Source organism: Lonchura striata, chromosome 3 (genome assembly GCF_050655825.1).
Source record: "Lonchura striata isolate lonStrDom1 chromosome 3, ASM5065582v1, whole genome shotgun sequence".
NCBI lineage: Eukaryota > Metazoa > Chordata > Aves > Passeriformes > Estrildidae > Lonchura > Lonchura striata.
This window is the reverse complement of record NC_140705.1, coordinates 94,518,783-94,546,388: the sequence shown is the minus strand read 5'-3', so window position 1 is coordinate 94,546,388 and position 27,606 is coordinate 94,518,783. Positions and strand designations below refer to the sequence as shown.

Sequence of the window (27,606 nt, the reverse complement as noted above, 5' to 3'; positions counted from 1 at the left end):
TTACATATGTTGCAATGACTTATGGCATGAGAATAATTTGTCATCTTTCAGAGAGTGATGTGTTACCAAATAGGTTATTCAGAGATTTATAATTATAAAATATGCATTTTTCAAAGCAGCACTAAATCTCAATAAAATGATGACGTGTTCTACAAATTAATTTCAAAAAAATACATTGATTCCCATACAGTAAATTTGGGGAGATTCATTAAAAGCACACAAAAAGATCAATTAAATTCCTGTTATGGAAGTGATTGATGTCCAAGAACAAAGCATTCTTTATGGAGAATATGACATATGTACAGTTTGAGAAAGTGTAGCCTCAAGTAATACAGGTAGGAGAAATTCTATAGGTTTAAGTTGGTGTCCAGTGAGAAAATGATAAAGTTCTCATTAAACATTTAGATGCAAATGGATGCAAGAATACAGCACCACTGGATTCTGTTTTAATACTGTATTGCCGTTGGATATGTGCTGCATAGAAGCATAAAAGGTGCACCTTGAAAAAGCAGCATCTTCTGTGCTGCTGCTTAAGTTCTGGGGGAGGTCATCCCCCTGCTCTTCACTGCACTGCTGTGTCATCAACTTTGTCCTTTAGAGGCCACTCAATGCAGACAAAATAAGAAAAATAATGGAGACTCAAGCATGCCATTTCAGCTGGAATAACAGCAGATATGAGGGCAAGAGGGGTGAGTAGAGCCTTATGGTCTGAATCCTTGATGGAAAATAGGGACAATGCTGAGGGTCAAGAAGCAGCACAGACCCTGTGTGCAAAATTACGGCACTTGCAAACAGAAAGATCTAAGAAAGGGCTCAATCCTACTGATCACCTGCCAAGCTTATCTCTCACTGCAAAATGTGAAGAAATGTCATATTTGGGTCTTCTATAAATGCATAATGTGCCATGGCTGTCATTGCAGAGGTAATGATAGAAATATATCTCCTCAGCTAATCAAATTCTCCTCTCATCAGTTACTGAGCTGTATCCAGTTCTCTCTGACATGATTAATATTTCATTGTTTGATCTCTAAACAGCTGTTAAAAATCACACATTTTCAAGGGATCTTTTGTATACTGTTTACATGAAATGGAATACTATGTTTATACTTCCCCTGTGGTTTTATTTCATCAATAGAGTGTATTAGCATTTTTACATTATTATAAAAGGATGACTTTTGTAAGAAATTAAGGAAAAGCCTATGGAAAATATTGACAACTTACATGATGGAGGCATCTTGAAGTCCTTCAAATGCATGTGATGGGATTACTTTTACAGGGAGATGAGTAAATGATCTGAAAAAAAAAAAAAACAGAAGAGAGGGAGGAAAGGGTTGTAAGGCATGGGGTTTCCTTGTTTATAATTGTACCATTATGGTAGGGAGAAAACCAATAAAACATAACACCATCTTATTTTTCCCACAGTTCTCTGTGCCTCTGAGGCCTGATCCATTTGGCATTGATCTCAGTTAAATGGAATTCAAAAGATACTGGGTCAGTTCCTCAACAGCATAAATTTGAGAGTTATCACCATCCAATCAATAATAATCATAACCTATTAAGCAAATTTATAGCCTGATGAAAGTAGGCTGCTAGATTCACAGTTAAAGGAAACTACAGGCTATTTAAAGTTAGATCCTCAGAAGAAGTGGATTTCATATAAATCTTTCTCTATTAAAACAGTATCTTTGTGTTTGCTGCACCATATTCTCCTCCCAGCAATATCCCTGTAATGTTGCAGTGTGGCATCATGAATGTGGCTGTGCACAAAGTGTAGAAAAACTTCAAATCAGGCTGGTATATTGGATTTTTTAAAATAAATTTTTAAATTTTTTAAAATAAATTTTTAATTTGCATCAGTGTAGTTAGTTGATTCAAAGCAAGTGTGAATTTTACTTTTTAATTTTTTAGTTTCTCTGATTGAGAAATTAACAATGATGTGGGAGACAGAGCCACATTTTACCATTCTCCACATCTGAACAACAGTACTTTTAGCAGCCAATTTATCTATCCATGACCACACTCTCCCTGATAACGGCCATAGGAAAATATTTAACATATTTCAAAATGTTATCTCTGTGAAAACAGATAATTGCTCCATTTTGCTTTAGAACGACAAATATCTAGTTACAGACATTTGTTTCCCATCCTTAAACTCAACCCCTCAAGGCTTTTTCACTGAAATGTTTTCATGCTATTCACATAATCTGCTTTTTTTTTTATTGTTATCATAATCCTTTATATGAAGAAATATGTTTATTATTGTAAATATTTATGTTAAATGTTCATCAAGTTTTTAATATATATATATATGTATATATTTTTATATATTTAAAAATATGTCATATCTGCACATTAGAAAGGCAGGCTGCCTTATGTACTGTGTCTAGGGGTTAAAAGTTTGGATGTACCAAGGAGCCTGGAAGTCACTTCCTAGCTATGTTCCAAAAAGTCTGTATGATTTGGGGCAACTAATTTAGTTCCCTTGGACCTTGTCTTCCTGTCAGTAAACTGGGAATAGCAATGCTTCCCCTACCTAAGAAGGATATATATGTTTGTCATTCCATTGTGATTGGGTCATACCTGTCTCCAGATTGATGCTGGCATGTTTGCTGTGTGTGAGGTTTGGTTAAATCAGGAATGAAACTAAGTCATGAAGCTTAAAGAATGTACTTTTTTTTTTCCTTGAGGGTTAGAGCCAGGTAGAAGTAATTTGCCGTGGGTTTGAACAGTCTGAGCCAAAAGGAAAAGAACTTCAGGAAAAAGTAGAAGCAGGGAAATTCCTGCTCTATAACACTATAATTGCACCATCAGCTCAGGAACAAAGGAAATGGAAATGTGACTGATGGTGCCAAAAATAAAACCAAATCTTGGCTTTCAATTACATCAGGCCATGAGCCTACTACCTCCCTGTGATATGCTGATGGGTAAGCAGCGTGCTGGTTGTAATGCTGATGGCTTGGAGTGAGAGGTGATGATCTTCAAGGTCCTTTCCAACCCAAACCATTCTATGATTCTCTGAATATTTAATGAACAACCCCAGCTCTCTTAGCCTGTCTCTTTAGGAGAGGTGCTCCAGCCCACTGAGCATTTTTGTGGTCTCCTCTGGACTTGCTCCAGCTGGTCCACATCCTTCCTGTGCTGGAAGCCCTCGAGCTGGGTGCATCTCTCCAGGTGGGCTCTCACAAGAGCGGAGTAAAGGGGAGAATCCCCTCCCTCGCCCTGCTGCCCTTGCCAGAACGCCACTGGCTTTCTGGGCTGCCAGCACACATTGGTGGCTCATGTCCAACCTCTCCTCCACAGCACCCCCAAGTCCCTCCCAGGGCTGCTCTCAATCCATTCTCTGCTCAGCCCATGTGTGCGCTTGGGATTGCCCTGGCCCACATGCAGGACCTTGCATTTGGCCTTGCTGAACTCCATGAGGTTTGCACAGTCTCAAGGCCTCCAGCCTCTCCCACCTCTCAAGGTTCCTCCCCTCCAGCGTGCCGACCCCACCACACAGCTCGGAGCCATCCCCAAACCTGCTGAGAATGGGCTCCATCCCAACTCCTCATCCACCAAGTGGCCCACCCATCAAACCCATCTCTCTCCAATCTGAACACAAGGATGTCATGCAGGCCAGCATCAAATGCTTTGCACAAGTCCAGGTAGATGATGTCAATGGCTTTTTAGCATCCACCACTGCTGTAACCCCATCCTAGAAGGCCACCCAATTTGTCAGGCCCCTAATGAAGCCACATCAGCTGTCACCAATCACCTCCTTAGCTTCCATGTGCCTTTGCATGGCTTCTAGGAGGATGTGCTCCAGGATCTTGCCAGGCATGAAGGTGAGACTGAGTGGCATTTATTTCTTTGGGTATTCCTTATTTACCTCTGTAAAAATGGGGGTTTCCCTTTTCTTAATTCCATCAGGGTGTCAGCTTTTCTAACCTGATCCCATCTGCTTAATTTTTCTGTGTTCCTCCCAGGCTACCTGTACCTGCTTCCACCTTCTTCCCTTCTTTTTGTGTTTGAGCTTGTCCAGGATTTCCTTGTTCATCCATGCAGGCCTCCTGGTGATTTGCCTGACTTCCTTTTTCTTGGGATGTATCCCTCCTGAGCTTGGAGCTGATCTGGAGCTTTCTTGGGCCCCTTTTCCCTCCAGGGCTTTATCCCCTGGGACTCTGCCAAGCAGGTGCCTGAAAAGACCAAAGGCTGCTGAAGTCAGGGGTAATGAGCTTGCTGTGCACCCTCCTCGCTGTCCTAAGCTCCTTAAACTCATTTATAGTCCTGGCAGCCAAGGCTGCCCTTGGCCTTCATGTTCCCTACCAGCCCCTCCTTGTTGGTGAGAACAAGGCCCACACTGCACCTCTCCTCCTGGGCTTCTCTGTCACTTGGAGGCAGAAGTTATCATCAAAGGATTCCAGGAACCTCCTGGATTGCTTATGACCTGCTGTGGTTGAAGTGCCTCCTGAGGACCAGGAGTTGTGAATGTGAGGCTGTTGCTCTCTGTCTGCAGATGTCTCATCTGCTCAGTCTTTCTGGTGGGTGGCCTGTTCAGATTTCTTTCTGACAGCACTCAGATAGTGAAACTCAGATATGGCCATTCAGCTGAGGAAGCTTTTGACAACAAATGGTTTTACAAAGCTACAGAGCTTCTGTAAATCTAACTTGCCCACACTGCTGGCCTGATTGCTGTAGCTCATGAAAGGAGAGATGCACCCATCTTTCATACAAGAAGCCTGCACTGTTTTGAAGACTTTTATTAAAGGATAAATATTTGCACTTTTAAGAAAACCTGTAAAGTTTCTTTCCTATCTAATGCATCAAAACCTGCATGCTTGTACTCATTGCTGTCATTCAGCACTGACAATGCTGCGGCTCCACAGAATTGCAGGACTTCTCATCCTTGGAAAAAGACAGAAAGAATGGGAGAGCCAGCCAGACTTCCTGGCATTCAGCAGCCCTTGGCATTTCTATGTTACCAAGATTGGTTTTCAAAGTACGTACTTCTAGGCAGTAAGGTTTGAAATGGCCAAGCCAATGTATGTAAGGCTATCCAGGAGCATTGGGAAAGACAGGAACTGCCACCACATAGACTGAAGCTCCAAGCAAAGCTTTTGAGAGCTCTGGATGCCCCAAGAGCTCAGTACCACTTGCAGTCCTGCTGAGGAGGCGTCAAAGCCCAAGCCCATTAACACCACTGGAGGAAATCAGTTTATTACAGAAGTGACCTTTTGCAAAAACTGTTTAGTTGAATGATTAATAATAATAATAACATAAAAAGCACAGGCCCAATAGTAATAGGTGTGAATGAGTTATTGTAGCTAGATTGGTTGTTATATTTTAATATGTCTATTTTATATTTTTATATTTTTGTTTATTTTATATTTTTAATGCCCAAAAGGTGAACACATAAGGTAGACTCCTGTTGGCAAGCATTTTAATCTGTAGCATCCTTAAACTTGGGAGAATTGGGAATATTGATTGAAACTATGGCTGAAAACCCACTATTTTCCTAGGATTTTTATCAGCTTCTGGGGGGCATTGATTTTTAAAGCCCTGCATATTGGACATTACCTACCTGAAATGTGAACTGTGATATCACACAAGCAACCACACAGCATTTTTCACTAGGTGATGATGGGCCATATAATCTCCTATATGGCAGATACTTTGTCTCTGAAACTGAATTCTTTTGACAATCCCAAAGAGCCAAATATGCCTCCAATGAAGACATGATAGAAATGTCTACTTCTTCAGTCTTTTGCCACAAATTTTGTATTTGATATTTTGGAATTTGGTGCCTAGTCACATGTCACTCACCCAACTGCAGAAGCTCTGCATGTGGGGGCACACATTCAGATACAGCTAAGTGAAATTTCATTTCACTTCACCATGAAATTAAGTTTTTGAATGCGTTAAAAAGACTTAAGTTATCCAGTGCTCATAGCTGCACAGTTGAGTTGGGTGCCTTTGCAACTAGACTTTGCTTAAAACCCCAAAAGTACACATGAGATTTCAAAATAAGAAAAAGAATGTTTTGTTTCAAAATGTAATAGCGTATTAAAGATTATTTTCCTTCTGAGACTAAGAGCACATGTAGCTGCTGTAGCCAAAGGGCATTCAAAGGTGTCTGAATAATGGAGGTTCTATAGTGTTTGTGTAATATCCAAACTAAAACCAGGGATTTGAGAAAAAATATGGTCAATTCAGGACTGTATAAACCCCATAATTCTGCAACTTGTCAGAAGCCTAATAATGTTGAAAAAGATTTTTAGCAATAATGTCACATGGCAAGGATAACTTGGGTAAGGAAAAATGGCTGAAATTTCCTTGTGGGATATATACTACGGATATTGCAAAGTATCAAAAATACATTTGGAAGCACAGATCATTACAGCATCAGCTTTTCCTCAGATCTAGCTGGAGTTACATATTGGAGCTTATTTTCTTCAGTGACCATATAATTAAGAAGGACTTCTCTGAGGTCTGGTTTCTGTGTTACAGTGGCACTGATGGAAGGACATGGGCACCCCAGGAACTGTACTGGAACAACCTAAAGCAGCATTTTCCCCCCAAATTACTCATGCACTTGCAAGCACCATGCTGCAATTCCCCTGGTGCATGTGGGTACAGATGTGGCTATGAGAGGACAAAATTAACATCCTCTTGCTTTCTCTCTCATGCACAGAGCTGTGTAAGGGAAGAAGAGAGCTAGGACAGGGAGAGTATGGAAAGAAAGGCAGTCGGCACTAACAAAGGTTCAAAAACTGTATGAGTAACAGAGAGTGGAAAGAGTAAGAGAGAGAGGGGAAGACCACAGCTAAATGGATAAGAAGAAACTGGTATGAAAACCAAAGGAAGAGGTGAAAGAAAAGTAAAAGAGGTTGAATAACAACTAAACAAGAGTGAGAATACATGGACACCTGTGGGGTTAGTGACTACATTCATATGTACAGTTTTGTAATTGTATGATGAATGCAAGCTTTCTAGTAAAAAATACAAATAAGTGGAAATTTTAATCGTATAGGTTGAGGTTCAAAATAAATAAGATTAGAAGCAGAAGTAGCTGGATATGTCTGTGAAAGACAGGGGTTTTTTTTACTTCTAAGTGTAAATATTTTCTCTGTAGGAGTATTGAGCTAAATCTTGGTGGGACTCTTTTTCTGACTGTAAAGTTGGTTTCTACAGCCAGCCTAATAGCAGGACTTTGTGTACAATCATCAGGGTTAAATGTTATATGGAAGGTAGAAAGGAAATTTTTTTTTCTTTTTTTTTGGTCAGTTACCTAGCCCTATTGCTCTCAGTGCCTTAGCAGACATAAGCCCATTATCTGTCCTAACGGGATCACTGAGGTTGAGATGTGGTTTCTTCTTGGGGTGACAGATGGAAAAAGGAGAAATAAAAATGAAACCAAAATAGAGAAAGAATAAAATCACGTATATTTAGGGCTCTTGATAATCTCTCTGGGCTGTGATGTGTGTCATCCTAATAGACATGCTTAACCCACTGCCTGCTCTGCATGTGCTGTAAATACTGGAGAAGAAATACAATGGGAGAGTCTCCTGCTCCCATGGGCTCTGCTTTCTCTGAGCAGGGAACAAATCCAGGGCACAGATTTTTCTAGAATCTTTGACTTTGGAGCAATGATTCACATGGCTCTAGATTAATACAAATTGGGTTTTCTTGCTCTTATCCATTATTGAGCTAGGGAGAAAGGGAAGAGGAGATCAGGGTTAGCATCATCCCTAGGGAATTTCAAGAGCAAGTTAAATTTACAAACAACTCAGATGAAAATGGAAAACACAGGCTTTGTTACCAAAAGGGTAATAATATGAAAACCCCAGCTCAATTCATGCAGAGATAACCAAGGGATCCTGGAAATGGCAACCATCATATCGGCTGCTCCTCTAATCCTGTATTTTGACGCCATGGCTGTTTAGATCAGGGCTGTAACTGAGCCCATAAACAACACAACACTTGAATAACTACATATATCAATTATTTCATCTGGTCTCCTAGACCATGAGCTTGGACTATGGTGTGTGAGTAGGGAAAGAGAATGCCCATGTTATTTTATTTTAATCCTAATTTCCAGCAAATCATTAAGCAGAAAGTTATGATGGACCACCCTGCAGAGATCTAAACAGCTGTCAAAACTCACAGTAACTTTTTTACTAAGAGAGGAGGAAAAGAAAATAGTCAATAACTTGTCAATGAATTGAACCTCAAGAAAATGCAATGAGCACAGTGAAGAGGATTTTGATGCTTCAGGATAGAGGGAAAATTAATCTCACAAACTTTGGGAGTATAGGTCAAGAAGTCCAACAGAGTTGTGAAAGAAACAAACAAACCCTAGAACTGACAGAACGCTTAAGGTGACTTTTCAAGACTTTAGTCAGGTTTCTTTAAATCTACCCATGCCACTACAAGGAGTTGGTTCTGTAACAGGAAAGGCATTTTATGCCTCCTGCCGCAGCGAGAGAGCCCAGAAGGCCCTGACACTGCACCCGTTCCTCTGTCGCTGAGGCTACTGCAGAGTGAGACACTTTGCCCCTTGAGAAAAAGTCCCGAAAGATGCGCGTCTCCTTCCCAAGGAGAAGCCTCTGCCTCCGGGTTTGTCTGAACTTTAGAAGTTTGAAAACTTCATCCTCACGTCCCGCACCTCCGCGCGGCCAGGGATGCTCCAAGCCCGCACGGCAGGTGTATAGGCACGGCAGTCCGCCCGTCCTGGCCTCCCCAAGCCCTGCCGCTCCCGGTCCGACAGCCGCGGTACTTACGCGCGGGCGGGCGCGGGCAGCGCGCCGTGCGCTGGCGGCGGGCAGCGCAGCGCTCCGTGCGTGCAGGCGCAGCGCAGCGGGCAGCGCCCGCCCGCCGAGCCCGGCGGCAGCAGCGGCAGCAGCAGCAGCAGCGCGGGCACCATGGCCGGCCCCGCTCGCTGCCCGCCGCCTCTCGCTCGCCTCTGCTCGCCCGCGGGACGCGGCCCCGCGCCCCCGCCTCCCCCCGCCCCGGGGCGGGATCGCCGCCCGCCGCCGCGGGGATGCCGCGCTCCGGGGCTTGCCGGGGAGCATCCCTCCTGGGCTGCTCTAACCGGGAAAGTTGGCTGCAAAGCCTGCAGGTGGCTGGTGGAAGGTTTGCATGGATTTTCAGAAGTTCTGGTCCCCACTGCTCTACCTAGGAGGGACCACCAGGGATGCTGCCGGTTCCTAGGGGAAAGCTCCCCAGTGCCCCCTATTCCTAGTGGGAAAACTGAGGAGGTGTGGGCCCTGCAAGCACTCATTTATCCGGCTGCGAACGTCTTTGAGAGTTCGTGCCCGGGGCAAAATACGCCGCATTTCCCTTATAAAGGGGTAAATTCTTTTAGTGTAGATACAGCAGCCTCGTTGGAGGATGGAAGGGGTTGGGATACAAATGTCAGTGTCAAACCCTCTCTACAGTTCCACGCACAGTCACTATATCGCTGGTGAAGGATTATAATTTGCCTGCTGGGTGATTAGAGAGGCATCTCTGAGTCCGTGACTCGTTACTTTGTGATCAATTATACCCTTTGTGTGGTAGCAGCAATCATGTTCTCAGCACTACTTCTCTTCACAAAGGTCCATCCATTTTGTAAAGGAACGTTTTCCACGTAACTATCATTATTGCTGTTGTTGTTATTATTGTTTATTGCTACAACTGAAGCTTCGAGAATCTAGAAAGAATCTAGTTAGAAGCTAGTTAGAATTCAGGAACTTATTTATGGCGAGTGATGAAGCAAGCCACCAAAAAGATAACTGTTCCCCAGAGCAGGCTTTGTAAAATAACTATAAGGGTATGGGTACATCATCCTATCCCTCTTTTTGAGTATATCCAGGAAAAGTCAGAGCCAAGGAGGGAATGACCCAGCACCACATGGGATCTGCCCAACAACAATTCTTCCAACTTTAAAATCACGGAATCAAATAATAAGAAGGCCTTATACATTTCAGGAATAAAATGTGAGACAGGAAGGAGGCATGAGACGTGTCTGGTTTGAGGCATCCCTGTGTTCCCAGCAGGGACTGAGTCATGGGGAATAGTTAGCAACTGCTAAGAATTCCCCTGGACTGGCCTCAACAGCATGACCTGTGTCCATCTGGATCAGGAACTGGAACCAAATCTTGCACAGGAGGGTAACCCTGATTTGCTGTCCCTTCCCAGAGCCCTACCTTCCACTCAACCTTCTTCCTTCAGTGTCATCTGCTCCACTTGAGCTGATAGTGACGTTAGTTTTTATCCTGACCTTGCAATGGTTATGAGGTGGCTCTGTCACTTTATTCTGCTATGCTTGGCACACCCTTTTATCCAACACTACAGCAGGGTTATTCTGATGGATGGTCTGCCTAATTCCAGCCAGCATGTGCCTTTGTATTGATCTCTCCTCCTCCTCCCCCCACCTCCCCATCATCTTTGAAATCAAAGAAAGTGATGGGGCTGTGAAACCAAGGGATCAACTGAATTGTGCCAGCTGGCTATCAAAGGATAACATTGTGCCCTTGTGAGGACCTGCAATTTCCTTGTGATCTGTCTGTGTGGCACTGCTGACCCTTTCCTGACGCCCACCTGCCAGTGTTGAACAGAAGCAGATTCTGGTTTCCTGTAGCTTGGTTTCCTACGGGAGGAACAATCAGTGAGAAAAAAAATCTAGTTCTACTCTTGCATTATTTACATGTGCCCACATACATTGATTTGGGAGGAGACAGTCAGAGGGCAAGCAAGAAAGTCCCATCTCCAGACTTCTTCTGCCAAGTCACTGGGCCCCAAGGAGGAGCTTGGTTACTGATTGACTGCACCTGCACCTCATGTGAAGAAGCAAACTCCCTTCTGCTGGACAGTTTGCCTGTCCAAAGAACTCCCTGTACTCTCAAAGTCAGGCAAAGTAGTGCATCATCATAAAAAATACTAAAACCCAACAAAATGAAAAAGGAAATTTGTTTGACAAGCCATCCTGGAAAAGCATGAGGCAGCAGCACAGCTAAGTGACACCTGCTGTGACTTTTTGCCTGGCAGGTGTCATTCATTGCCCCCATTATCCACAACATTTGATGGTTTGCAGGATTTCCCAGATGCCTTTGAGGATATTTTTAACGAGGGTGTTAGAACAGTGTGTGGTGTTTGAGGACGTGACTACTTTTCTCAGCAGAGTCCCTGCCAGGAGACGTGGCACTGCTCTGCCTGGGAGACAAGGCACTGTGAGTGGCCTCTGTGACCTTCAGGGCTTGCTGTTGGGTTGTGATGGTGAATTGTGATAATGATGTGTCTGTGAGGGACAGACTGGCCTTGCTGAGATGTAGCCATTTTGGGCAAAGGTGGTTTTGTGTGCTGCAGCTGTTTGAGAGCTGGTCAGCTCAAGCTGGTTTGGGTATGAGCTGTGCTCCCATCTTTGGCAGCAATGCCAACATAGCACAGGCTGCAGGGGAATTTCTCTGTCCTGAACCTTCTTCTCTTTTGCCTTCAGCATTTTGACCCCCAGGTAAAGTACCAGTGGTTGTGAGGTGTTTTGTAACTTAAGGCTCACTGAGGGCTGATATCAAGACATGTCAGATCTCTGAGCCTCCTCCTGCCCCTTCAGCAAGTTTGGTAGAGCATCACAGTTAGCTGCATAATTATAAATCTTGTATTTATAATATATGTGTTGCTATGCTCATGTGCATAAGAGTATATATCTTGTGATCAAATGCAAAAGCCATTTAATAATATGTAACAAACATACTTTATTGCATTCTGCCCACTGATTTGCATTCAGCCCACTTTTACTCCCCTGAAAGTGCCCCGTGAAACTGAGAAATGTTACCCATATATATCAAAATGTTTTGATGCCAATTTTTTGCCACATACCTAAATTAGAATTGTAAGCAAAAAACTTAATTTCTGATAGAAAGACACGATCGTTAATCATGCTGTATGCACATCTGTTCCTGAGTTAATATCTATTCAAGATGAAGCAGAAATTATCTGTAGTATAGGCATATATTCATGTAGAAGTGTTTAGGTGTTTAACCTAAACTGACAGATTCAGGAGTAACAGCAGTTTATACATGAAGAAGCCTTCTACAGCTCTGTAACTACTACAAAGCTACTACAAAGAGCTTCACACCTACATTCTTACATGGCTATATAATCATAATGAATGGCAATATATGTATTTTACAGTTCAAGGAACCATCTTTATTCTGTCAGTACTTAAGTGGGAGCTTGAGTTTGATGGGTTGAAGGTTCACTGAAGTTACAGGGAATTAAAGATATGCCTGATGTTACTCTTCTGCTCATGTGCTGGCAGAGGCAGGGATTGCTTTACACATGTTGGAGTGCTCTCCTGAATCCTTGCCTCAAGGCCACTGTGCAGAAGTGTATGAGAGCCCTTCTGCACAGAGGAATTGCAGGATTGGTAACAGCTGCCAGAGCTGCAGCTGTAGGTTTGCTCTGCACAAAATGCAAACAGGAAAACCCCCCAGTCCTGACTCCTTCGGATCTGCCACTGACCTGAAATGTGGGCTTGATGGACTAAGGACTGGCAGATCTGGCTTGGAGGAGCTGGTACAAGGTTTCTTACTCAGGGCTGCAACCTGTCAGCCCACTTTGCCCAAGAGGAACACAGAACTTGTCATTGTAGACCCACTTTAGGCCAGTTATTCTAATTTACTGTCTTTCCTTCTCTTTCCCCATTTATTAACCTTAACATGCCTTTTTTCAGTTCCCCAGAGAAGTGGTGTCAGTGGAATATTCCTGTGTAGAAAAAATTGCTTCTGAGGTACAGAACACAGCTAATTACAGTGCTACAATTAGCTGAATGCCCTAACAGTGTCCAAGGGGGGAAATCATAGTGCAGCATCTGCTGTAACATATGCTTTTCTAGTTTCCAGAAGATAACAGTGAGGATGTAGGCTGCCATGGACTGTGCTTTCTGCCTGAAAAGCAGAGCAGCTTGCAGATGCTCTAGTATTTTCTCTACATGGTACTCCGTTAAGAGACGTCTGATGCTGTGTACATCTGTCAGGAGGAATTATGGTTTTTTTCTGGCTTTAGTCTCCTGCATGCACACAGACTTATAAAGATGCAATGGTGATTCAGATCCCATTGTTCCTGAGTGCACACTTCATCCTAAGGGCAGGTGTCACACCAAGAGCAGCACAGAGGTGACAGGCAGCACGGTGCATTGCAGGAGCTTGTGCTCGCTGCTTTGTGTGAGGCTTTTTTCTTGCACGTTGATACTGGGAAGATGAGGTGCTTTTCTGTGTACTGTTTAGTGAACTAAACCTAAAGAGCCTCATTATTTTCTATCCTATAGATTAACTTGGCCGGAATAGTTGATATAGCTCTGCTAATATACCGCTCAATGTGCTGAGCTGTGTTAATTACTGTTGAATTAGAGCTGACAATGATTGAGCCAGCTTAGTCAGGTACTGCATCCCCTTTAACAAACCTTCAGCTCCTTTCCATTACTTTAATTTTTTATCACATTTTTAACATTTCACTGTATTTTGGTTTAACCAGGCCCAGAACTACAAAAATAAACGCATTTGTAGAGATGCTGTTAAAAACATGTCACTACAGTCACAAAGCAGCAAGTAGTAAGTAACTTGGGACCAAATCTATCATCCTGAGTACTGATTAATAGAGTTTGTTTACAGAAAGTGGCTCTCTCTTATTTAGTCAATTACTTAATGATCTACTCTTTCTACCCAGTTTGTCTGGCAGCATTGAGCTATGATTTGTGGCAATTCCTGACAAAAAAAAATTAAATATTTTGGAAGGGCTTTGGCCAGGGTATATAAATCAGTGATTTGCCTTTTAGTAAAGGCTGGAGGAAGGATGCTGAGAAAGAAAGACGCCAGTGTCTTGTCTGTAAGCAGTTGGAAAATAATCTGAATCTGGTCAGGTCTCTGTGAAATTGTCACTGTACCTCAGGACTTCCCTGTGTGTGCTTTCAGTGTAATGCCAGAGCTGTCAGTTCTTCATGAATATGATGACAGGATTAGTGCTCGTGTCTTTGTGAATTAGAGGACTGTGACCATTTTGTGGCCATTCTGCATCCTGATATGGAGTCTGTGAGTGCACTGGGGAGTTAACCCTGGGCTCCCAGCAGTGGGATCAGCTCTGCAGGGGAGGGTAAAATGGCAGAGTCAGGGGAGTGGATTTTCCCCATTGGGCCCAGTATTAGTTTTCTCTGACTGACCCATCAGTTAAGCCTGGCTTGTCTGTAACTATGTGTGAGCTACTCTTACAGGTGCTAAGTGAGGCCAGTGGGGCTTCTCGCCTGCACCAACATCTGAGTGCCTGAAAGGGGCACTGAACAAAAAAGGCAGGCTGTGAATTCATACAGGTAGTTACACAGCAAAGCCTGAAGGCTGGGTAAGCTTTGAAGTAGGATGAGTTGTAAGCTTTATTCACTAGATGACAAACCCCCTGGTCTTTGATCCAGTAATTCATGTGTCAGTTGGATGATAAATCCAATCATTAAGAAAAGCGTAGTCTTACAGTCCCTCTTTCCTAAGACTTTCTTTCACCTTTTTATTTATTTTTTGTCTGTTATCTCAAAATATCAAAAGAGGATGATACAGCCTTTTGCAAAGAGGTCCAGGCCATACACAATGAGGTGTGAGCCTGATTAATCTGTCACTTTTAGCACATATTATGCACTGATTTAAAGACTATTTTAAAATAAATTAGAGCCATCATGAGAAATGAAGGGGGCCCTGCTCTTCTGGGTTGTGTTTGATGCTTACCTTGTTGAATTCAGGAAGAAGGCATTATTAAAAACATAAAAGCTGTCTCTATATCAGGAGCTTAAAAACACTCCAAGAGAAACAAAATCTGTTGTGCTTAGCTGTTGTAATTTAAAAACCAAAATCTGCTCGTGTTTGTAATGGCATAAATTTGAATTTGATTGAACTCTGGATTAACATTGCTGCAAATGAGACCAAAATGTGATTTCCAAAGTTCATAAGGTAAGAAGGAGTTTTGCACCCAACCTTGTTAATCTTACATATGTAAGCTCTGTGCTGTGGGATGACACCTTGGACAAAAATACCCGTGGCACATCTGATCTCTTACATGACCCTAGTCAGAATGGGTATTTTTTGTTCTATCAGCAGATGTGGCCAGATTGGTAAAATTCCACTAGGTTACACTTTACCATTCCCATGATATTTGTATACTGAGTGAAAAAAATAATGGCATGCTGCCCAGATCCTGAGATTTTGGTTCAAGTATTTCATGGACTTTCAGGTTCAAAAGGGCTTCAATTACATCGAGTTTCAATTGCTACATAAGGCAGGCTAGCTTGTGAGATTCTGACAGTGCAGAGATTGATGGGGGACAGTCTAAAAAGACTGCAGTGATTTCAATAATTAAATATTGGTTTAATAGTCAATACAAGTTCATTAAATAAACAAAATAGCACATGAATTGTTGATAAAAAAACAAAAATGCCTGTACTATATTGATTTAAATTTTTTTTTTTGGTATTTTGAAATGGTTTGGAAAGCAGTTAATATTCCTGTTTTTCCTGGGAGTTCATTAAAGTAGAAGTTCTCGAGTTAGACAAAGATATGTAAACTTAGAAGGGAGAATAATTCCAAGTCTTGGTGTTCATTTAAAAAAGTAGCTGTGTTATCCGTCTTCAGCTTGTTCACTTTCTCACCTCTTCCACTGACATCCAAGAGGGTTACATTATTTCAAGGTCAGTATTTCCAAGGGTGATCCTCTCCAAGGGAGCAGGACCTTGTGTAATTGGCCATCAGTCAGAAAATGCATTAATAATGATAAAATGTGGAATGATTTCTGCTTGCCCTTATATAATTTACAAAGCAATCAGCACTTTCCCCCCCAACTCAATGTCAAATTAATGGAGTCTGTCAGCTGTTTAGATAATGAGATAGAGCAGATATTATGTTTTTGGAGGAGATGTGTGTTACATTGTCAGGCCAGAATCCAGGAAGATTAATACTTTCAACCATTTTGACAATCAGATTATCTCTCTGAATATACAGTGCCCAGTAGCCCTAAAGAAAGACTATTTTGTAAAACCTTTTAATGATTACTGGCAGAAATTCAAGAAAAAGACATTTGATTTACACCAACATGAAGTGAAATTGGAATCAAGATCTAAATGATAGGCACTTTTGGTTCACTTGTGATTAGCCTCGTATGCCTCTTTTTTTCTGTTCATTTATTTCTTTTTTTCGTCTTCATTAGTATTTCACTGGTGTGGATAAGGAGTTAGTGCAATGCTTGGGAACAGCCCTGGGAGATGATTGACCCCAATTCTTTCATTTCCCACCTGGTCTTAGCTGTGTTGTGTTTTTGCAGAATCAATATTATCACCTGAGGTTGAAGAGCTGGGGTTGATACCAAAATTCCCTGCCTACCTATTACCTACCCAACCACTGCAGCAGCAGCACCCATCTCTAAGGTGTGGTCTGTAAGCTTCTTGTAAAGCTCATGGAAGGAGTGAGACCCCTCAAAAAAGTGATCCCAAGTCACACAAACTGTCTAAAGAGGCATCCAGGGTAAGCCAGGGAGCTCTGGGCAGAGCATGAACGTGGAGCCCAGCTCACCCTGGAGCTGGGTTCCTGGAGACAAACGCTGCATCCATTCAGGGTGCACAGCTGCAAAGCACCTCACCTATCATTTAGGAGGAGGAAATCCTTGCAAACTCATCCCTGGCTTTTAAAGGGCTTCCACAAAGGGAAGAAATGCTGCTGCCTATAAGGGGAAGGGAGCTTGGGTTTGGTGGCTTTCCTGCTCAAAGGCAGCTTGGATTTGTGCCTCCCACCTTCCAGATGAGTGGTGCAGCTCTTGGTTGAAGCTGCTGTCTGGAGTAAAGGAAGGTGGTTTTTCTTATATTTTATAGTTTGCTATAACTTTTGCTTGCTTTTCTTTTTTTTTTTTTTTTTCCTCTAGAATTTGTGATTCAGATTAGCTGAGAGATCTTTGCTGCTGTGGCTTTATTGTGTTTCTCTGTTGTGCATGGTTATTGCTAATGTCCTTCTGAGATGTGTGCTCTACCAGCTGTCTCTGGAACACTTCTCCACTTGTTTTCTCATTAGGACATACTCTTGTTTTCCCACTGAGCTTAGCCCACTGTGGATGAAAGGAAGTGTTTTGTCAGGCTCACCAGGGCCAGTCTTGTTTGAATACCAGCCAAAGGAGTCTAGAATTGAATCCTCAGATGGTGGCTCACATCACCAAAGCCCAATGAAGTAGGGAAGGGCCACAGATGACAACTTAGTGCAGTGCTACTTATTACTTACTTGTTTGGGTTTGGAGTAATTATCTACTTCTGTATGTTAATTTGGGATGTCCCACTGCCCTTCTTGAGTTGTGTTCCCCCATGTACAACCTCTCAGCTGCAGGTTCCCCGATGTGCTTCAGATCCTGTCCCTTGGTCTCCTCTGAGCTTCCTGTTCCCCACAAAGGCATTTGGGCCAGTGAGCCTTGGCACACTTCATCTCTCTCCAGTCCCACCACTCCTGACCTGGCCCTGCCAGCCCAAGTTTGCCAGAGGAGCAGGTCCTTGGGGCCCATGGAGCTCTCCCTGTATGTTCACTGCCTGGCTAGCAAGCACGGCTACCCTGAGACATGTAGGGGACTGGATTTTTCCTCCCTATTTCCAGCTCCCTCACAGCATCCTTTCCTACTCCTTTCAGTGCTAATTTGCTCTGGTCACACTCTCCTGCCTCCCCACAGCAGCCCAAGAAGCGCAAGGCATTGCCAGCTGTGGGTTTGGTGCTGCCTGCCGTGCCTCTTGCTGGCTCCCCCAAGCACAGGTGAAGCCTGTGTGTGAAGGGGAGCTGGAAGGAGCTCTGGCTTAGGCAGCCAGCAGGTGCCCAGATCACACAGCAAAAGCACCCTTTGGCTCAGCTCTCCTGTCTCCACCTCATTCCTTTTGGCTCAGAGTAAGTGTGGGATTGTGTGCACGGCTGCCAGAGGAGAGTGTTTTCCGGGTAAAATGAAGCAGAAGATTATGGGTGGGATAAATAATCAGAAAGATGCTTCATGGATCTGCCCCTACTTTCCTTTTTCTCTTCTTTCTCACTGTGCTATGTGCCTTTTCCAAGGGCAGGCCAGCCACAGGATCCTAATCTTTCTTTGCTGTCATGAGGGCAGTCCTTGGTGTTGCTGCTGAGAATGGGGCCAGATTGTATCGGTGTGGGATGTCAGTTGCTTTAAGCTTCCACTTCAGCTGCTTTGGGGTCAAATAAATGGGAACAGGGTGCACTTCTTGTGAGTTCAAATGTAATTGCTGCAGCTCCACAGATGAAATTTGTTCAGCACATCTCCTGGTTGTGAAAAATGTAGAGGTCAAGATAGTCCCTTTTCACACCTTTCCTCATTACTTTTTGATGTGTGTCTTGTTTGGATGAGAAACTGAGAAACTTAAAAAAGATAAGCAAATATTCTCTTTAAAAAAAAAAAAAGTTTTGCTGTTTTTGACCTTTATTACATAAATATTTAATTGATTAACAAATCCTAAAAATGGAGGGAGCTTCAATGCTCCTTATGTGTCCATGAAACCTTTGTACAGATTTGTATTCTGCTAAGGGGAGTAAGGGCTCAGAATGGAAAATAAAGTAAATGTTTTAATTTGTGACAAATAAAAACTAAAGCAGATTAATGACTTTTAATTTTATACATTTTAAATTTGTGAGCATGTGTGGAAAGTGAAGTACTTGTAACAACAAGAAGTTACTTTTTTTTTTTTTATTTGTCTCTGATGTCAGGATGCCTTTCAGTTATTGAAATTGGATGGGTGTGAGCAATCTCATGCAAAACAAGTTGAGCAAATTCAGAGGACTGAAGTTAGTTGTGTGCATTAATCCCACGGAGTTTAAGGGGATGAATAGTGAAGGTACAGCTACCCATGGATCCTCTTGTCCTGAAAAGGTCTTCTAAAGAAGTAAATACTTGCTGAAGCTGTCATGGGAGGCAGGTGTATATCCCATCCTCCATCTCTCCAGATGAAGTAGTGAAACCCAACTTTTACAGCCCAATCCATTTGTCTAAGTTCAATCACTCCAAGTTCATGCAGATGTGACAGGTTGGAAATTGTCCCAGGGCTTAGTCTTACATCAGTCTTTAGATGCAATTTAGGTGTGCAAAAGAAACCTGAGTTATGGATGGTCCAGGAAACTGCCTTTTTGGGAAGACAGATTTTTTGACAGAGCACTGGTTTAATGAACCAGCTTGGTGCCAGCCCAGATCTAACCAGATTGTCCTCATGCCAAAGTCGAGGCAGATGGCTTGTGAGAAATGGCTTGCAGAATGGAAAAGAACAGCAGGAAGTTTTCACTGGTTTGGAAAGGCTCAGTCTTGATTCAGAAATTGTATTCCAGAAGAAAAGCATAAGCTGTCAGGAGATGAAGATAGGTCTGAGGCTCTCCTGTCCCCTCTGCCCCTGGCTTGGGATGTCACAGGAGAGCTGCACCTCAGCACAGGGGGTTCAAATGTGGAGTTATTTCATTTGTTCCGCACACCAAAAGTGCAAAGGGAAGATCCCTCTGTCATGTCTCAAATTAGGCAGACCCAAGCTGATCCATTTCCCAAAGGACTCTTTCATGGAAGAGCACTGTTAGTGTGGATGGCAAGTCATGGCAGAGGCAGGATGGCCAGATCTGTGGGATGTTTGGAGTGTGGAAGTCCTTGAGCACCCAGTCATGGTCTGACTGAGTGGTGAGAGGCACAGCTCATTGTCACTGAAATCAAAAGCACTTGGTATGAGGCCAAGATGTACCTGAAATGGAAAAAAATCTTTTGAAATCCCATAACTGTTATAGTTCATCCAAATGAAAATTAGCTCTGAGTTCAATCCTTAATTACCCCAGCTCTTTCTTTGCTCATTAACGCTTAAGCTGTACACAAATGTACATACTCAGTGTGGCTTGAGGCCAGCCTTTAGATATGTTTGACATTGCAAAGAGAGAGAAATGCACAGGGCAGAAACATGAAGATGTGATGTAAAATGCAAATAACTACCAGGAACTTGCTTCATTCCCTGCCACCCTGCTGACATTCAAATCAACACTCACAAGACTCAGTAGGGATTCCATTTCCATAGCTTAAACATCCAGGTGCTCCTGAAACAGGACTTCCCTGTATGGATCTATTTCTCCAGTGCTGTTGGGTTAAATCCAGCATAATCAATACCTAAATAGATGGGAAAACAACAGCAAAGTTTTACACAATGCTTTTATATTTAGCACTTTCCAGTCCTTCAAGTGTCCCTCTTCATAGGCCAGTATTACTGAAAATTAAGAGCTGAGGCATCTGGAAGCCAGCTCTCTCATCAATGGCACATGGGGAGTTCAAATTATATTTTAATCACTGACCCGTCTTTATTTTAAGGGGTAAATAATGATTTCTGTGTGAGCTGATTCTTTGGGTTCTCAGCTCTGCTCCTGCAGGCTCAGATGTGATGCCACAAGGAGCACATCCACAGCTGGATCTGCTGCAGCCCTTTCAAGTCTCCAGAGTAGCCCATTGATTCATCTGGCTTTCACATCCTCAGTTTCCCTGATTGAGTTTTATATTAAGAACCTGTGTTCTTTATATTTAATATTAAACATTAGATATCTCTAACAATTAGGTGCCTAGATATCTCTAATAATTTCCTGCCAAGTAGGCCAGGTACTTAAATCCCAATTCAAAGACATTGATATTTGTTTTTTCTTCACGGGAGAAACATCCATTGATGCAAAGAAAACTTGCCCAACTAAATTAAAGGATCAACCAGTTCTGTTTATTTGTTTACAGTGTTAGTTGCTCACAAGATCTCCTGTGTCTGTACATCTGCATTTTCTCTAAGGACTGATTCTGCATCTTAGCATCCTCTTCATGCCTTCCACTGAAATATTTGGAATTAAAGCACAAGTGAGATCACTCCTATTATACTGTGATGTCGTGTTACTACTCTTGCAGTAAGAAAAGCCCAACAGTGATATTGAGAAAACACTTATGATGTGTAGAAATTTAAATGCATCCATTCTATTTTCTGCTGCAAGGAAGTTGTGATTTTATTTTATTGTCTCATTGACTTGATTTTTTTTCTGTTGGTTTTCAGATCTTGTCATAATAGAAAAGTTGCAAATGAAGGCACAAGTTTTACAGTTTTGTCTTTTCAGATTTTTTTTTTGCATAGAGACCCCACAGTGTAATGTGCCTTAATTAATGGAAAGCAAGAATGGATTGCATAAACTCCCAGTGAATATTGTCTTAGCAAATTAAATCTGATTTAATGCTTTAAGCCAAAGACATATTTGCATAGCTAATGAAACTGATTAACTTGGAATTAATTTGCAATGTTTAGTCATAAGGCTTAAAACTAAAGTGATGTTAGTAATGTGTTGATTATTATTAGTACTCAAGATAATCAGGCTTGCTAGATGATTAAATGTAAATACATAGTAAAAAAATTGGTTCAGGTTAATAAACAATTTCAAATAGGAGAATGCCCCATGATGATAAAGTGAAATGGAGTGTTAATTTTATAAGCAGGAGTTAAGAAAGCTCGAGTTCCCTCTTGACTGCTGGAAGTGGGTGAAAAGCTACTTCTTTTTAGCTTCCCTGTGATTTGATAATGATTTCTTTGTGGTCTGTGTTACACTTGTGCCCGGGAACACTCAGTTAGGTCCATGGACCTGACGTACCCAAGTGCTGTACAAACAGATCTCGGTGAGCTCAGGGAAGTGTGGGCAGGAGCTGATGGGTGGAGGAGATGGTTTGTGTGCATGGACAGCAGGGACCTTGGTTTGCCAGAAACTTCATTGCAGCTGTGATTTTTTTTTCCCCTCCTAGTTCTGCCAGCTTTGTAGGAAAGTTTTGCAAGGAAAACAACGTAGAGGTTTGCAGAGATGTATAGGAAAATCCCCCTTAAGATAAGGTGTTTGTTGGACAAACCATGGAAATGCATGCTTAAAAGTGAAGTGGTGGTTATGCTAAGAGGCAGTAGAGCTGACTTGTAAGGATGCAGATGTTGCCAATCCCTTTGCATAAAATTGGCTATTTAAATAGGAGTCTTTCTGTGCCTTGAATTTTCCTAGTGTGAATGAATCAGAGTTGGCTAGACAATATCTTCACTTGATTACACTAATGTAAATTCCAATTAAATGGATGTACAAATTTGTTTTCATACAGCTGTGAGCAGAATTTGACCCAGAGAATCATCCTTTGACCCCCACATTAGCACACTCTTATGCTTTGTCTATGAATTAGGTGAAAGAAGTATAAATCAAATCAACTCTTGCTCATCAAGAAGATGAGCTGCTATTCTGAGTTCTCTCAGATTCTTTCTCAGGCTGGAGTGTCCACAGAGCTTGTAAAGGACTAAGACAACATTGGGGGATGGCAAATATCCTCTTCTGGGTCTGATGAACATGCCAGTTTGGGCCAGCTGGCTGTGTGGCCAGTGTGCTGAAGTCAGTGTAAAAGATCATGTGAACTTTCCTCATCCACTTCATTGTGAAATCTGTAGTAAGCTTTACCTACGTGTCCAAAGTAAAACCAATGTGCCCAATGACCAGTGTGCCCAATGTATGACCATTTTTGGTTCGGAAGGTGCTGTGGAAACTTGCAGCAGAAGGGTAACAACAAGCATGTGGTGATGCACACATGGAGTTGTCACCAGCAGAGAAACAGATGGAAAGTGCAAAACTACCTGTTCCACGTCCCACTGCATCTCCTCCTCATGTGTCTATGCTTCAGTGGCTGGGTCTCATCCCTCTGTGACTCCCTCCTTCCCTATGTCTGAAGATGTGTGTGGTATGAATTTTTTGTTTTCCTTTCTGTTTTGCTCTCCTTCCTTCATACCACTAGATTTTGATTCAGATCATTTTGACTCCTTAAAATGAAGTTTTGCAATGCCTGTGGCTTATAATCCTATCTCTGTTATGGCTGGTGGAGTTGTGATAGCCACAAGAAAAAAAGCTAAATTTAACTAAGCTGAGAAACCCTTCCTGCACAGTATCACAGTGTGCTGCAACTCATTCTGATATCTCAGGGGGCCTTCCCAATAGGATATCATCCTTAATTCCACAAAATTCTCTAGGATCCTGGGCTGTCAGTAGTTAAACAGCATAAACATGAGTTTTCTAGGCTGAGCAGTAATGTTGTGCAGCTCTGTTGTCGTTGTAACTTAGCAGGGGTCTGGTTACATTCACATCATACAGATCCACTTCTCGCTCTCTAAATCACCTTTTAGAGGTGACAGCTCTATCCTCCTGGTTGATGTGTGTGCATTCATGGGATGTTTCAGGGACTGATGCTCGTGTTTGCTGTGGAATTTTGTGTAAGTGAAGAGTGACTCGGGGCTGAATAAGGAGAGGGAGATGTGTCCTGGTGTGAAGGCAGATGACCCAGATTTTGTGGGCACATTGTGTGGCTCTGCCAGATGCTTCTGCATGGTCATCTTTGAGTCTGTCAGCTGAATCCTTCCTCTCCGCCAAATGATGGTGATGCCCCTTCCTTCATGCCATTGACTTCTGTCAATGTTTCATGTTGTGGTTTTAAAGTTGCTGCCATGATGACGCTCTGGCCTCTGGCTGGATGTTCTCGGTCCTGCTCTAATAAAATAATATGGCTTTCACACATCATTCACAAGTCCCACCAGCTTCTCTATGTCCCTGGAGGGGTGCCATGTGTGGTAACCCTGTTCCATGGAAAGGTATCAGGTTTGTAATATTGCCCAAATGCTGGTACAATATACCAGCATATGGTACAATATAGCCCATGTGTGCACACATGTATGTAGCTCACAAGGGGTGCCCAGATTTTCTTGTTACCACAAAATTTGAAAGGAATTGTAGTGAAAACTACTTAATTCAGGGCAGAATCACACCCACTGTGAGGTTCAAGATGTTGTCATATTCAGGATAGTTCTGTACAATGATAATGTTATTAGGAAAAAAAAACCCTCTATTGCCTCCTTTACTGCATAAAATATCTAACCTTACTCTGTAGATAATGCATGAGAACAATGGTTATAACACGAGTTTTCTGCTTATAATGTAATAGTGTTCTTGGTCAGCATCCCTTGATGTTTGACAGCCAAATTGTAAGTCCATTTAAGTGATTTAGTACACCACAGCCTGGTTAGTAAGCACAGGTAAACAAGTTCTCTGGGAAGATTTAAACTATAAGGACAGTCACTATAAAGTCTATCAGAAATTCATTGCACTTCACAGATGGAACAGATAAAAAAAAGTCCTTAACTGCAGACAGCAGGGAAAGAAAATCCTAAATTATCAAGATGCAATGAAATCCTCTTGCAGGGTGCAAATTGTTGGAAAACAATTTTTATTGATTATTTAAAAGAGAAGATGAAAACTGGTCTTGGTGGTGAGCTATTTTATAAATTTCCAGATGACCTGTCCCCAGTGGGTGGTTATGTTTGGGTGGACAGTGGAGGGGAACTTATTGTAATGACTTTTTGTGCTGCCAAAACCTGCCACCCATCCACAGACTGAGAACTATCTGTTCTGATTGTTTCAAGCAGTTAAAAATTACATGTAGCTTTCATGCAAACCTGTCCACCATGAAAAAGAATAAATGTCAGTATTTTTAATTTTGTTTCCTATTGTTTGGCTTGTAGGGGTTGCTTTTTTTCCTGCTCTCCCAGCTGCTGTCTGTGACCTTGAGCATCAGATGCTTATTTTATAGATGATGAGGTGAAAAACACATCAGCTATTGAAAGATTTGCCATTTAGTCAATCAAGATGACAACATTAAATTGAAAAGAAGCAACAACAACAGTTGCTGGCTGTGAGCATGGACTAGAAAATTTAGAGCAAGTGATAGTTTTCAGAGCTGTGAGTTGCCAACAAAGTATAGAAAAGCAGGACAGAGCCAGCAGAGAGGCTCAGAGCTGGAGGGAAGAAGCTTCTGTGAAATGGCTGTCAAAGCCACAAGTCTGAAATTTTTGGAAGTCAGTAGAGCTACAGTTAGTAAAGCTTTGCCAGTTAATGCTGGATCAAGAATCTTAGTTGTTCTCCTTAAATAGGAATCCCTTTGCTTAATAAGAAGCTCTCCTTACAGACTAGCTAAACTACAGCAGTGAGCTTGCTCTTGGTGCAAATTTATCGTGGTGGCCCAGAGTGACTTGCTGGAGTCGATGATGTTGGTGTTTGAAATCAGTGCTTTTATTTAGAACTCCTGGCTTCATCCTCCAGTTTTGTTGCAAGCCAGATTTTGAGGGACAGGGAAATGGAATAATATGCTTAACATAATAAGGTTTAGAGAAAAAAGAGGAAAATATTTCTGTCTTTTAATCCTGAAGAGTTTATGCTTTTACTATTTTGCACTGAAGAATTTTACTAATAAAGAATTAAATTACCCCAATACCATTCCTCTTGCAGGGAATTTTAATATCCTGCCAAGTTGTACTATATTTAAAGGAGAAACTTTGCTGAATTTGTGATCATCCAACATTGATCTTGCTTTGGAAATATGGGAACCAAAGTGCCACCTACAATGTTTTCCCTCATCCTTTATACAAGCAGATATCAAGTCCTTTTTTTGTGAAGAGACTTTCCTCCCTGCATAAGCAGTTACTAAGTTAGAGAAATGAGAGGCTGAAATATTTTTTTGCTTCACGACCCCATCACTTGCCTGAAAAGAAAGCAAACTATTTCTCTATCTTTCATCTTTCTTCTGCAACACCCAGCCAGTAGATGGGCATGTTTTGTTGAGTTCTGGGGATATTTTGCCCACTGTGAAAAATGTATATAATACTCAAAAAGATAATGTAAACAACTTTGCTGGCAATAGGTGTTAAATGGTGTCTGAATTCTGACTGTTAGCTGGCTGGGTATTGACTCAGTGCAAATAAACAGAAGGTTCTTCCCAAAATCTTCCTGTCAGTTATTTGTAGTGCACCCTTGCTTCTGCTGCAGGCGTCCTTATGTGGACATCTTTTGCTCGTGCCATGCAGGAATATTTAGACTGAATTCCTCTTGAAAGTGCAGTTTAAATTAAGGTTGTTTTAGAATGGCAAATGCAGCGAGACCTTTGTGAAGAGTTCTGAGAGTTTAGGTCTGCGTTTGTATGATACTTGCAAAAAAAGGCCTTGAGCACAGGAAAGGTAACAGTGACTAATAATTAAATATTAAAATCTATAGAACTTTGTAATTTTCAGTAAAACAAATTACATTTTCACTTCAAATATCTGTTATTGATGATGAAATGGATTTATGTCCTCACTAAAGAGCCATACACCAATCCTGACACCTCTGCTTACACCCACTACCTAAAACCCATGGCACATCAAAGCAGGGCATCTTTCTCAAGTCTGCAGTCCTGCATTTGCTTGGCAGCGTGCTTCCAGGGGACTGGGCTGCAGGGACAGTAGGAGAGCTCTGGCTTTGCTGCTGCTGACTAACACAAGATGTGCAGGGTACAAAAATTAACTGGCTAAACAAGTAGACTGTATTTCTTTCCCTACTGAAAGGAGGGGCATAAAATTTCATGCTTGTATTTCTAGGCTTTGTAGATGTGAAGGTTCTGTTTGTTAAAATTTGACAAAGATAAGACAGTAGTAGGCAGTTGATGTGGCTGGATCTTATTTCTACAAAGCTGTTGATTCTCTTAATGCAGTAGAAGTTATGTTGCCCTCCCGTGATTGTTTGGCTTTGGTGGTCCAGATCTTTGTCACTGTGGAGTTTAGATGGTGCTCAGCAGGAGAAGGTGATGATTTCTGCAGTGACTGGAATGTAAATTGTTGATAAAAATACTCCTCACCTGCTGAGCCTGTGCTCAATTCCCAGTGGCCCAGGGTGCTGCACAAGGACCACAGCCTGCAACCCTTCTCTCCCTGCACTTGGCAGGCTGGAGGATGGCAAGACTGTTTGCTGCCTGGATGATGCTTTTGGTAAAGACACAGTGTCTGTTTCCAAGACAATTTCTTCCATTCCCTTCCCATCCACACCCCTTTTCTTCCAGGGTAGCATACAAGGAGTTTTACTCAGCCAAAAAGGTGTCATATGTGCACACTTATTTATTTTGTCCTTTTGGTCAGCTGAAGCATGCAGAGGCATATTTGACTCACCATTTCTACAGAAAACATGTAGAACTGACTGCTGTAGGAGTTGCTTAAAGTCAGATTTAAGGAAAATAATAAATCCTGAATGTTTGATACCCATAATGTGCTGGAATTGGATTGGGAGAGCAGCAGTTCATATTTCAATCTGTGAGGAATGTGCTTTGGTGTCAAATCTAGGTGACTGGAATTCATGGTTCATGTAGTAAATCAGGTTTATGCTTATGTCATGCTTGTGTCCCTTTGAGGATAACCAAACACAGCTCTTGCTCAATAATAAAGGTGTAGCAGGAAAATCTGGTCCCTTACAAGTGGTATTCATTTTGCTTTTGAACATTTTACCATTTCCACTGCTAAGGATGGGATAGCAGATGAAAGTGTTCAGCAAACCTTATTTCTCACCGATGTCTTTTCTAAGTAAGCTCAGCAGTTCAATTTGATTTACTGCAATTTTTTTTTTCTCCCATGGAAAGATTATAAACTAGAGAGCATACTGACTGGAAGAAAATGGCTGCTAATCTTCTGAAACTAATGTTTAATCAGTGATGGAAAGAAAATAAGTAACTAAAAAGCTTCATCCA

At 42.1% G+C, this 27,606-nt stretch overlaps 1 protein-coding gene across 1 annotated transcript in view; it reads right to left on the bottom strand.

Annotated features, from left to right (window-relative positions):
• The window catches only part of LOC110475798 (lutropin-choriogonadotropic hormone receptor), a 33,159-nt gene extending 22,373 nt beyond the window's left edge, over window positions 1–10,786 (bottom strand). The window contains exons 1-2 of the mRNA XM_085575782.1: window positions 8,760–10,786; window positions 1,222–1,293 (exon numbers count right to left, since the gene is read on the bottom strand). Coding sequence (XP_085431908.1) covers window positions 1,222–1,293; window positions 8,760–9,259 — 572 coding nt within the window. The 5' untranslated portion in view covers window positions 9,260–10,786. The remainder of the gene's footprint in view (window positions 1–1,221; window positions 1,294–8,759) is intronic.
• Window positions 10,787–27,606: the final 16,820 nt, after the last annotated feature.